Source organism: Rhinatrema bivittatum, chromosome 14 (genome assembly GCF_901001135.1).
Source record: "Rhinatrema bivittatum chromosome 14, aRhiBiv1.1, whole genome shotgun sequence".
Taxonomy (NCBI): Eukaryota; Metazoa; Chordata; class Amphibia; order Gymnophiona; family Rhinatrematidae; genus Rhinatrema; species Rhinatrema bivittatum.
In genome coordinates, this window is record NC_042628.1 from 53,030,181 (window position 1) to 53,043,289 (window position 13,109).

The 13,109-nt window shown below is 49.6% G+C and overlaps 1 protein-coding gene across 7 annotated transcripts in view; it reads left to right on the top strand.

Moving 5' to 3' along the window:
* Positions 1 to 13,109, top strand: part of POU2F2 (POU class 2 homeobox 2) — a 266,759-nt gene that overhangs the window by 188,454 nt on the left and 65,196 nt on the right. For 5 of the 7 annotated variants that reach the window (XM_029577339.1, XM_029577337.1, XM_029577336.1 and 2 more), the window contains exon 1: positions 6,172 to 6,306. The exons of the other annotated variants lie outside the window; for them this stretch is intronic. In XM_029577339.1, coding sequence (XP_029433199.1) covers positions 6,279 to 6,306 — 28 coding nt within the window. In that variant the 5' untranslated portion in view covers positions 6,172 to 6,278. Of the gene's footprint in view, positions 1 to 6,171; positions 6,307 to 13,109 lie in introns of those variants that run through there. 7 annotated transcript variants of the gene reach the window in all.

Genomic DNA, 13,109 nt, shown 5'->3' on the forward strand with positions numbered 1-13,109 from the left:
TGCCTATGGGGCCATCGGTGCCGATGCATGCCCAGGTTCCACCGATGCCTTCGGTGCCTACACTGGTTCCACAGATGCCCTTGAGACTGTCAGGGTTTCGGCATAAGCCTCATTGGGGGCCCCACCTCCAGTGTCTCTGGGCATTCAGAGTGAGGAGGATGCCCCCTACAATCCCTGGGAGGGAGAGGCATTCGTTTCCTCGATGGAAGAATCTGAAGACTTGCCCTCTGAGCCCTCTCCACCAGAGGAGAGGCATAAGTCCCCGCCAGAGGATTTGACCTTTGCTGGATTTGTAAAGGTCATGGCAGAGTCAGTACCTTTCCAGTTTTAACAGAGCAGGATTCTAGGCACAAAATTTTAGAGGTCCTTCAATTCTTTGACGAGCCTAAGGAAGTGGTGGCTGTGACAGTATACGATATCTTCAAGGAGTTAGTAGTTCGGCTCTGGGAACATCCCATGTTGTCTAGTCCAACCCACCACTGGTTTTGAAAGCTGTCAACTTCCACACATGTCGGTAGTGGTGGAATCGGCCTTAAAGAAGGCAAAACGGCTACGTACTCATGCTTCAGCTACTCCTGGTCGTGAGCACAGAGCCCTAGATGCTCTCAGAAGACTGGTTTTCCAAGGCTCAATGTTGGCATTCATGTTTGCCTGTTATCAGCTCATATCAGCCAGTACTCCAGAAACCTCTGGAAACAAGTTCCAGGATATAGTGGAACATCTCCCACAATAGTTTCAGGATGATTTCCAGAAGGTAATTCAACAGGGTCTGGAATGTGACAAACATGAAGTCTGCTCTGCGTATGACATGTTTGAAACTGCAACAAGAGTTGCAGCAGCCAGAATTGGGGCTCTGCGCATGGCCTGGCTTCGTGCTTCCAACCTACGACCCGAAGTACAGGATCATTTAGCAGATCTACCCTGTACCAGGGAGAATCTGTTTGGGGACAAAATTAAGAAGCCGATAGCACAACTGAAGGACAATGATGAAACCCTTCAACAGCTATTGGCCAGCACCTTGGACCCTCAGTCCTCAGGCAAGAAGCCGCCCGGCAATATCCAAGATGCCCGTTTTACCAGCCACAAAAGTGTTTATCCACCGGCATCTAGGGCAAGACCCCAACGGACACCGGTTAGACCAAGGGCATGACATCCACGTGCCCCTCGACCGGCTCTTCCCCCACCACAGAATCCTGCCATGGGGTTTTGACTGGTGGCAAGGGAATTTGAACCAGCAAGTCCTACGCCAGGAAACCGATCCTACAGCAGGAGCTCTTCACCGATCGATGGATTTCAGTCACCTCGGATCAATGGATCCTATCTATCATTCAGCAGGGGTACATGTTGCATGTCCAACGGGACTCCTCCACTTTCTCTTCCGTGTCCTCTGTGGAGATGTTCAGAGAACCAGCAAATACTTTGATTAGAGCTCTCTACCCTCTTAATGGCTCAAGCGGTTGAACCTGTGCTGCCAAACCAGCAGGGCAATGGGTTCTTCTCCAGGTATTTCCTGATTCCCAAGAAAACTGGTGGCCTTTGCCCCATACTGGATCTAAGGGCATTAAACCGCTTTTTTTGTCGGAGAAAAATTCAAGATGGTCTTGTTGGGAACTCTGATCCCTCTCCTGAGGGCTAGGGACTGGCTCTCTTCCTCGATCTAAAAGACGCATACGCCCATATTCCCATTTCTCCCGGTCATTGGAAGTATTTCCGCTTCATGGTAGAAGGGGAACACTACCAGTATCAGGTACTGCCCTTTGGCCTGGCATCGGCACCCCGCATCTTTACAAAATGCCTGGCGATGGTGGGAGCTTATCTCAGGAGGCAACAGGTACATGTCTTCCCCCACCTCGACAATTGGTTCATCAAGAGCGACTCCAGGCAGGGCATTGCATTCCTGCATTCCACCATACGTGCTCTGGAGGACCTAGGATTTTTCATCAACTACCGAAATCCCACCTTCAACCATCGCTACAATTGGACTTCATCGGAGCCAGGTTTGATACTGTCCAGCGGAAGGCCTTCTTGCCTTGGGACAGCACTAACCTTCATGTCTCTGGCGAGGGTAATCTCACACTGTCCTCATGTCTTGGTGCATCAGTTTCTGCGCCTTTTGGGCCATATGGTGGCGACGGTTCACGTCATGCCATTTGCTCAGCTGCACATGCGCAGGGCGCAATAGACATTGCGCTGTTAGTGGTGCCAAGCTACCCAGGACCTTCGGGCTTGCATCTTAATCATCATTCCACTACGACAATCCCTCGTGTAGTGGGAAACCTTGTCCAACCTGGAGAAGGGTAGCCTTTCAGGATCGCTCAGGCCCAGATCGTTCTCACCACAGATTTATTTATTTTATTTATTTAAGGTTTTTATATACCGGCAATCATGACAACATATCTTGCTGGTTTACATAAAACAGGGGTGCAGTATATACATCAAACTGGAACTGTGTGTCAGAAGGTGCAGTTACATATAACAGGGGTAGCAGAACTGGGAGAAGGAGGAAGAGAAAGGATAGAATAGCGGTTAAACAATATACAAATTAAGTGCTATAAACAATGCATGGTTGAAGGCTGGTAGTTTTGAGGAGGTGATAGTGGGGTCGTTAGATTGTGTCCGGGTTTAGATTGTGTCCGGGTTTAGATTGCGTCTCACATAGGTTGGGGGACCCACGTTGCGGGCCTCGGTACTCAGGGCCACTGGTCCACCCAAGAGCAGCATCTCCAGATAAACTTCCTGGAGCTCCAGGCGAACCAATACGCCCTATGGGCATTCCAGGATCACTTGTCCAACAAGGTAGTCCTAGTTCAAACTGATAACCAAATGGCGATGTGGTACTTGAACAAGCAGGGGAGGACGGGATCATTACTCCTCTGCCAAGAAGCAGTACAGATTTGGTCCTGGGCTCTCTCACAGGGCATTTTTCTCAGAGCCATGTATCTCCCAGGGATGCACAGCATCCTGGCAGATTTGTAGAGTCAGACTTTCCGGCCCTACGAATGGTCCCTGAAACAGGAGGTTACGAACTGCATCTTTCATCTATGGGGAACCCTGGACATAGATCTGTTCACTTCCCTGGACAAGAAAGTAGATCGATTCTGCTCCATGGTCCAAGAGGGCGAGGGGTCGATGTCAGAGACCTTCTCGCGTCACTGGGGCATTGGCCTCCTGTACGCTTATACTCCGCTACCACTAGTCTCGAAGACTCTCCAAAAACTCCAACAGGACCGAGGCACCATGATCCTGTTTTGTGCCTTTTTGCCATGCCAGATTTGGTTCCTGCTTCTGCAGGACTTGTCCTCAATGACCTCTGATCTGGCTGTGGTCTGTTCCAGACCTGATCATGCAGGATCAGGGCAGACTACGCCTCCCCAACCTCCGAGCCTTGTCCCTCATGGCATGGATGTTGACCAGGTGACCCTGCAGACCCTGGACCTTTCAGACGGCTTGTCTCTGGTGGAATCCAGGAAACCTTACACGAGGAGATCTTACAGTCTCAAGTGGAAGAGGTTCTCGGTTTGGTGTGAGGGTAATGGGGTGGAACCATTCTCATGTTCCACTCCAAGGCTTTTGGACTATCTGTTGCACCTCACCTAGGCTGGCTTGAAAACCACCTCTGTGTCAGTTCACCTTAGTGCCATCGGAGCATATCATCGGGGGGGGGGGGGGGGGTAGATGGAGCCTCCATATCCTCCCATCCGCTTATAGGGCATTTTATGTGAGGTCTACTGCAGCTTAAACCTCTGATAAGACCCCCAGCGATCTTGTGGGACCTCAGTGTGATCTTAACTCATCTCATGAGGGTGCCATTTGAGCCCCTGCGATCTTGCGACCTGAAATTTTTATCCTGGAAGGTCATCATCTTGGTGGCGGTCACCTCAGCACGCAGAGTCAGTGAGCTTCAGGCTTTAGTGTCATATCCACCTTATACAAAATTTTGTTATAAGATGTTTCTGCGTACACATCCGAAGTTCCTCCCATAGGTGGTCACAGAGTTCCATCTCTATCAATCCGTTGTCCTGCCCACCTCTTTTCCAAGGCCACATTCTCACTAGGGTGAACATTTCCTGTACACACTGGAATGAACAGCACCGCACCACCAGTCCACTCAAGTTTTTGTCTCTTTCGACAAGAACAGGTTAGGAGTCACAGTGTCCAAACAGACCTTATCTCATTGGCTAGCAGACTGTATTTCTTTCTGCTATGCACAAGCAGGACTATAACTTGAAGGCCATGTCAAGGCTCATTCGGTTTGAGCCAGGTCAGCTTCGGTGGCTCACTTGCGTGCAGTACCTGTATACGAGATATGCAGGCGGCGACCTGGAGTTCCCTCCACATCTTTGCCTCTCATTATTGTTTGGACAAAGATGGATGACGTGACAGTCATTTCAGTCAGTTGGACCTCTGTAATCTCTTTCAGCCATAAAAACCCAACTTTTCCTACCTCACTCCCTTTCTTTGGGTGCAGGCTGTCTCCCCGTGTTCTAGCAGCACTAGTTGATGTGCACGTTTGCACCTGTTAAATGCTGCCTATGTTGAGAGCAGCCTGGAGTTACATATTCACCCATGTGTGAGGACTTACCATCCTGCTTGTCCCTGGAGAAAGCAGAGTTGCTTACCTGTAACAGGTGTTCTCCAAGGACAGCAGGATGTTAGTCTTCACGAAATCCACCCGCCATCCCACAGAGTTGAGTTTCTTTAGGTTTGTTTTATTTATCACAAATTCTATGTAATGAAACTGAAGAGGGACCCTGCTTGGATAGTGGCATGCTAGGCATGCTCAGTGTGTCACTCAAAGTTTCACATGCCGGGCTCCATCTGATGATGTCACCCATGTGTGAGGACTAACATCCTGCTGTCCTAGGAGAACACCTGTTACAGGTAAGCAACTCTGCTTTACTGTACAAGTCCTATAGGCATGCTCTATACAGATCCTAGAAATGTCCAGTGTAGGCAGGTACTATTGCTATGTGTTATCTTTGCAAACTCTTTCTATTATTTATACAGGGACTATGCAATTACTACAGGGGTTATCTATACAACTCGATGGTTGCTGTTTCTGCATGTTTTTGAATGAAGAGGAAGGAGAGATGGGGGAGGTTCATTGATCACAGCCGTGGGTGTGTAATAGCGAGGTAGGACTGCAAGAGGAATATGAGAGAGTGTTCCATTGAGGTGTGTGGTGGAAGATGTTACGAATAACCCTGACACCATACCACTAGATTTCTAAAAAGGAGTCCTCATAGTAAGTAACCTCCCAGCATCTTCTTGGTGAGAGAGGTAATATATGTGTCTCTGATTGTGTGTGTGTCAGTGTCTAGGTAGTTGCCTCTAGCACCAAGTTTTGAAAGCACCATTGATCCCCATATCTGGGAACTCACTGTTTACTGCTCCAGCTGCACCCCACTTCAGATATCATGCAGGTAACAGGAAAGAGGGAATGGAGAAGGGTGCAGAGCAATTGAGAAGAAACAGAATGGGAGGGACTGAAAAAGGAGCACCAATTGTTTGCTGCTCTGATTTTTCCTTCCAGCTTCACCCACTCCCCTCTTGTATCAACAAACAGCATATGGGGGGGGGGGGGGGGGTGCTGAAGGAGACAAAATTCAGCCTGAAGCTATCTGCAATCCTAGGACTTGGATCTCAGCTGAGGGCACGGAAACCCTGGAGTACAAATCAGAGTTGTGAGTGATTTATAGAGATGAGGAGGAAGGAGCATGCTGGGATTAGGGAGAAAGAAAGAGAGGGAGAAAGAAGAGAGAGAGAGAGGGAGAAAGAAAGAGAGGAAAGTTGATGTGCTTTCTCCCCTACCCTTCTAATCAACAGCTAGGTGACCACTGCTGAAAAGTTTCCAGGGGCTTCCCTTGCCCTGCTCTCCCTCACCCCCAGCTGTGTTTGCATGCCTCTCACTGTGTGTCAGTACATCCGTGTGCACGTGTACATGTCAGTCTGGCACCGTGTCTCTGTGGGTGTGGCGCTGGGCTTCTGGGTGCATTGCTATGAGAGGTAGCTACTTTAAACCTGGCTCTATAGCACTGCTTGGATGCCTCGCCCTCCCTTCCAGGATCAGCTGCTGCTGAAGGGCAATGTTGAGGAGGAGGGGACTAGGGTTACAAGTGGCATGTAGTCTGGGGACGGATGTGGTGATTCTTCCTCCCTCCCTCCTGTCACAGAGCCTTTGCCTGATTGTGACTCTCTTCACGTTACTTTACCATCCTGGAATACACGGCAAGCTATCCTTTAGTGGGACATCTGCATGCTAGGGGTCTAAAAGGACCATGGTGTACTCCAGCAGATGGCCAACAGGTAGGACACATTTTTAACTCTTTCAGACATGTTCTCTCGGGATTCAGCATCTCCTGAGCTCACATGAAACCCTCCCACAGCTCTTATCAATGCACCTCAGTCCTGCTCTACAGCATCCCCTGCTGTGTCTGCCTCTGCAACATCTGGTGATGGATAATATTTATAGGTAATATCTGTGAGCCAATACTGGGAGAATTGTCTTGGGAAAGTGCATTTTATTGTGAAGTGGAGACATTGAGCTCCTTTGTGGATTTCATAGCCCAGGCTTGCCTTGTACAGACAAAAGTATGCAGCTGGGATGGGAAATGTATTCACAGATACCATGTTGTCTAGGTTAAATTAGACTCTTCTTTCAGTTAATTATTATAGCCTGAGTGTAGCACAGCTGCAGGGTCATGTCATCAGCCTTTGCTACAGCTGCTCTAGTTCCTCTCTGTCATCAGCCTTTGCTACAGCTGCTCTAGTTCCTCTCTGATGTCATCAGCCTTTGCTACAGCTGCTCTAGTTCCCCTGTGAAGTCATCAGCCTTTGCTACAGCTGCTCTAGTTCCTCTCTGATGTCATCAGCCTTTGCTACAGCTGCTCTAGTTCCCCTGTGAAGTCATCAGCCTTTGCTACAGCTGCTCTAGTTCCTCTCTGATGTCATCAGCCTTTGCTACAGCTGCTCTGGTTCCCCTCTGATGTCATCAGCCTTTGCTACAGCTGCTCTGGTTCCCCTCTGATGTCATCAGCCTTTGCTACAGCTGCTCTGGTTCCCCTCTGATGTCATCAGTCATTGCTACAGCTGCTCTAGTTCCCCTGTGAAGTCATCAGCCTTTGCTACAGCTGCTCTAGTTCCCCTGTGAAGTCATCAGCCTTTGCTACAGCTGCTCTATTTCCTCTCTGATGTCATCAGCCTTTGCTACAGCTGCTCTAGTTCCCCTGTGAAGTCATCAGCCTTTGCTACAGCTGCTCTATTTCCTCTCTGATGTCATCAGCCTTTGCTACAGCTGCTCTAGTTCCCCTGTGAAGTCATCAGCCTTTGCTACAGCTGCTCTATTTCCTCTCTGATGTCATCAGCCTTTGCTACAGCTGCTCTAGTTCCCCTGTGAAGTCATCAGCCTTTGCTACAGCTGCTCTGGTTCCCCTCTGATGTCATCAGCCATTGTTCAAGCTGCTATGTTGCCACTGGCAAAAAGCAGGGAAGCCAGAGGTTTTGTTACTGCTTGCTGCCCTGTTGGAGGACCTATATGAAGGAATATGTGTGTGTGTGTGTGTGGGGGGGGGGGGGGGGGGGGGGGGGGGGGGATCCTTTACCCTCACCCCTTTTCTCTTGCAGACTTTGGGCTCCCTCTCAACTCTGGCATACTTCACAGCCCAGTTGGCTGCTGCTGTTTGTGGCTTTTTTATTTCTATATTTAGGGGGGATTTCAGTAAACTCTTGTTTGTAGTGAGCTCTAGAGCAGTAAAGGAAGAGATTTAGAGAAGTGAAAGTGCCACTGAGGGCTGCAGCCCAGACTGCATGCACCCACAGGAGGCCCTGCACTGTAGGGAGACCTCCTGCAGTGCTGCAGGGGCAGAGTCTATGCTGTGTAACCATGTGTGACTTACCTCCCTCTTGGGTTGAAGGACAGCACCCCCTTACCACCCTGCTGGGGTGCTGGGAGATGGAGCATGTCCTGCACTTCATCACTTAGCGCTTACGTTATTTTATTCTGTTTGCCTTGTTCTGCCAGTGGTGTGTCGGGGGGGGGGGGGGGAATTCCCCCTTCTAGTCCTTGAACCGTTCTCACTGGGTGCCCCCTTCTGTGTGTGGGTGTTTGGGGGTTACACATATGAATAGGGAATCCTGCCCTTTGGGACCGACCCTCTGATTCTCATCATGGAGGGGGACGTCCCCAGCAGTTTTTGGCAGCGAGTGGATTCCTCCAGGGTCTCTCTCTCTCTCTCTCGTCTCCCCTTGCCCTCCATCTTTTTAATTTTCCTGATCTCAGCTTTCTGACTTTCCCCCTCCATGTCTTTATTCACTGATAAGATTTGGGTGTTGTGTGCACAAGAGGGGGATAGGGTCTGATAAGATGAATCTCCAGCACTAGCCCCCTTCTGATTGCCACATTGTTGCTGTAGCACTAGGTAAAGGGCATTGCTCCTCATTAAAATCCTTGACTTCAGGTGATGCCAGAGTTTGTGGCTGCACCCTTACTCCCTACTCAGATCTGCCTCTGTTCACTAGTTGAAAGTTGCTTTTTAAAATTCTTGGTTGACTGCAGAGTGGCAATGGAGCGCAAAGCTCAGGAGGTGTTCGTGGTGTTGTCAGCTGCCTGTTCTGGATGGTGGATAGTGACAGCTGGCTTGATGTGGCTTGAGGTTAGGGAGTTAATTAAACAGCACCCAGGAGTGAGCGAGGGGGCCTCCTTTGCTTCCCCCAGCCCCTCTCATGCACTGGGGAGATCAGGGGAGCCTGGGGGCATTGGAGACAGGAGCACTGTCCCAGTCCTGGCTGTGTTGGAGGCAGGCAACACATCCACTCCTGTGGTTGAGCGTCACAGACATGACTGTTCCCATTGCTACGGTAAATCCCGGGCGCTCCCAGGGGGTTCTGCGGCAAGACTTAGAAAAGTTGACTGCAAAGTTTTTGAACTTCCACGCCCATTCTGCGACTTATTTACAGGATATAAATCTCCAATACTTTTACATTATATTCCAAGCTTTGTGTCTGGGTGTTTTGTTTTCCTGTTTTGCTTTTCTTTCCTTGCCTCATGTCAGTTTAACCTTCTTTTTTTTTTTTTTTAAACTTTTTTTCATTCCTTTCTCTCCCAAAGGTGCCTTCTTCTCTTGCTGCCTCCACCCCTCTATTTTTCTCTGCTCCCTTTCGTCTCAGGCTCCCTTCGTCATGCTCTGTCCTGCAGTTTTTCTCTGCTCCCTTTCATCTCAGGCTCCCTTCGTCATGCTCTGTCCTGCAGTTTTTCTCTGCTCTCTTTCATCTCAGGCTCCGTTCATGGTCTGTCCTGCAGTTTTTCCTCTTTAATGCTTCGTCTCTGTTTCATGCAACCTCTCATCTCTCCACCACCACCCCAGCAATCTCTACTCCCTCCTGCCCTCTCTCTGACTTCTCTCGCTATCCCTTGACCCATTCCTGGTCCTCCCGTCTCTGTTGGTCTCCCGTATTCACGGTCCTCTCTCCCACTCCTCCATTCTCTCCCCTGCTAATTCTCTTTCCCTCCCCCCTGCCCTTTCTGTCTCCCTCCATTCCTTTTCTCTCAGTTCTTCCTCCATTCCTTTTCTCTCAGTTCTTCCTCCTCCTCATTTCCCTTTCCCTCACTTCTCTCCTCTCAGCTGCCCAATCTTGCCCCTCGTCTTGAAGGCAGAAGGAGGAGGAAAGTGTCTCTCCCTGCTGTGTCTGCCTCCTGCCGCCCTTGGGTGAACAGCGAGGGGGAGCCTGTGTGGTGCAAACCACAAGTCAGCGGCAGGAGAAGGCAGACACGTCCAGGGACTGTAGGATCTGCGGGCGCAGGAGAATGAGGGATGGCAGGGCAAGAGGGGGAAGACCAGTAAGGTGGAGGAGGTGCACCCCAGTCCTGCTGTCTCCTCCCCCCTAGGTTGCCAGTTTCCTGCGAGTCTCTGGAAAATGGCAAATACTGCCGGCAGGGCCATATTTTGCGGCCTTGGCCATGGGGGAATGTGACTGCATCGACCTGTGGCATTTCTTCTCCATTAGCTGGAGGGGCTGCCCGCGCGAAGGGGCACAGGGATTTTTTTTTCACTCCCTCTCCAGCCTGGGCTGGGCTGGGGGGGTGCAGCCTGTCGGTGATCTGACAGACCCGCCATTCTGCGTGGATCCTCTCAGGAAGTGAGAGGACGTTTCCTTTCCGTGGCCTGCGCTGCTGCTGCTGCTGCTGCTGCTTCCTGCAAGCTGTGCCGTGGACGGCTGACAGACGGCCGCAGGAAGCCTCCTCTGCCATCCTTCCCTTTCCCCCGTGTGTACATTCACACTTGACTCACTGACCACAAACAGCAGAAGATTTGAGCAGACTCTGCGGCGTACCTGGCCCTGCCCGCGCTCTGATTTCTCTGTGTGTAGCTCCACTCTGATCCTGCGTAACTTCTTCTGGCCCTCTCTGCCTTTCCCCCGACATGAAGTGGAGGAGCAGCCCAGTGATTAGAGCTGGAGGCAGAGAACCAAAGGAGGCAGCGTTCATTTCTCGTTCTCCCCACCGATGAATGCTCCTTGTGTCTTTACAGACCAGCAAGTCGCTTCACCCTCCATTGCCTCAGATACGAGTTTAGGCGTTAATTTTCAAAGGAGTTAGGGAGTTATTGTAGCAATTTTCAAAAGCCCACTTACACATCTGAAGTGCATTTACACATGTAAAACAGTTTTAAGCATCTAAATCCTCATGAAAATTACCCCTTGATGGGACAATTCTGTAAAAGTGCGCTCAGCCGTGCGCACTGTTTAACACGGGTTTGGCCGCGTGATTTCGATGTGCGTCTATTACCCCTTATACTGTAAGGGGTTTTTAGCACCTCGAAAACGCACGGCCAAACCCCCTGAAAACTAATAGCGCTCATCACATGTAAATGCATATTGATGAGGCTATTAGTCAGTCACCAGGGATTCAGAAAGTAAAATGTGCGGCCAATTCGCACATTTTACGCTCATAAATTAATGCCTGCGTTAATTTATGAGCAGCCCGAAAAAGTGTACAGAAAAGCAGAAAATACTGCTTTTCTGTACACCCTCCGACTTTATACCCTCGCGATATTAAGTTGGAGGAACCAAAAATGTAAATAAATAAATAAATAAAAAATGTGCCGGCTGGTCCGGTTAGGAGAACGGATGCTTGATTTTATCAGCATCCGTTTTCCTAACCGATCGCTGTCGGCGGGTTTGGAAAACCGATGCTTGTAAAATTGAGCGTCAGTTTCCTGAACTCGCTGACAGAGCCACCTCTCCTGGGCCAAGGAGACGCTAGGGGCACGTAATAGCCCCTAGCGCCTCCTTTTTAGCGTGACCCCTCTTTTAAATATAGGATTGCGTGCCCAGGAGAGTGGGCGCTCAACACGGAGCCCCCGTTCTCCCGCGATCCTTTCTGAATCGGCCTGTGAGATCGTAAGCCCTCTGGGGCAGGGAATTACCTATTGTATTTGAATTGTAACTTGCCTTGAGGGTTGGGGATGGAAAGGCGAGTCATTTAACTAAAGAAAAAATTCAAATCCTCCGGATCTTCTATGTGCTGCTGCTTGATCCCCAACCCCGCTGGCTTGGACAGGAGGAGAAGGGGTGGATTTCTCTGCTGACAGTGGGTGCTGAAAGGCTTCCCAAGTGAGTCAGAAGAATCAGACCGTGGAGACTGCTGCTGCTGCCTACTTGGCTCCTTACTCTGAGTCCGATGCTGTCTGACAGCTTTCAGGGCAGGGGATGAAGGAATGGAGAGAAGGTTTTCTAAGCTGTAAATCTAGAGAGATACAAGGGATCTCTCAGGCCTCTGGTGCAAGGTCAGAGATTATGGGCTGGGAAGCTTTGCCTCCTGGATCTCCTTTAGAGCACATTAGCTGCGGGGGGGGGGGTCAGACCCGCCTCGCAGCTCCTCCAGTGACTCACCAAAATATGCAAATGTAGCTGGAAGATGCAAATGAGGTTTGGAGGAGACTTGTGGAGGGCCCAGTATTACAGCGGAGACACTGGCAGGAGGAAGCCGAGCTCTGCCACCCTTGAGAAGGGCTCCTGTTGGCATGGCTCCCAGCATGGCAGTGCATGCAGGGTGGGTGGTGCAGGACTGGCCCCGAGTTGGGGGAGTGGGGGGGAAGTAAGGGGGGCTGGCAGAAGCAAATTCAGCAGATTGTGAGCGACTGGGGAACTGAAAGAGGTGACAGCTGAGACTTGTAAGGCGAACGTGGGAGAAGAGGTAAAAATATTCCCTGCTGTAACAGTAGATCAAATGTGTATATTCAGATTTCAGAATTTAAATGTCTGTGTATTAACTCATGTATATGCGTGCTTTTCTATCAGCCTGCGTGTGAAGGAATGTGAATGTGTATTTGTGTGTATGTGTACAAGCAGCTGAAGCATGGAACTGGGGGAAGAGGTAAACAGTGGAGTGCCTCAGGGATCTGTACTAGGACCCGTGCTTTTTAATATATTTATAAATGATCTGGAAAGCGGCATGACGAGTGAGGTGATCAAATTTGCTGATGATACAAAATTACGCAGAGTAGTTAAATCTCAAGCGGATTGTGATGAATTGCAGGAGGACCTTGCGAGACTGGAAGATTGGGCAACCAAATGGCAGATGAAATTTAATGTGGATAAGTGCAAGGTGTTGCATATAGGGAAAAATAACCCATGGTGTAGTTACACAATGTTAGGCTCTATCTTAGGAGTTACCACCCAGGAAAGAGATCTAAGCATCATAGTGGATAATACATTGAAATCGTCGGCTCAGTTTGCTGCAGCAGTCAAAAAAGCAAACAGAATGTTAGGAATTATTAGGAAGGGAATGGTTAATAAAATGGAAAATGTCATAATGCCTCTATATCGCTGCATGGTGAGACCGCACCTTGAATACTGTACAATTCTGGTCGCCACATCTCAAAAAAGATATAGTTGCACTGGAGAAGGTACAGAGAAGGGCAACCAAAATGATAAAGGGCATGGAATGGCTGCCCAATGAGGAAAGGCAAAAGACGTTAGGGCTGTTCAGTTTGGAGAAGAGACGACTGAGGGAGGGATATGATAGAGGTCTCCAAAATCATGAAAGGATTTGAACAAGTTAATGTAAATCGGTTATTTACTCTCTCAGATATTAGATAGACCAGGGGGCA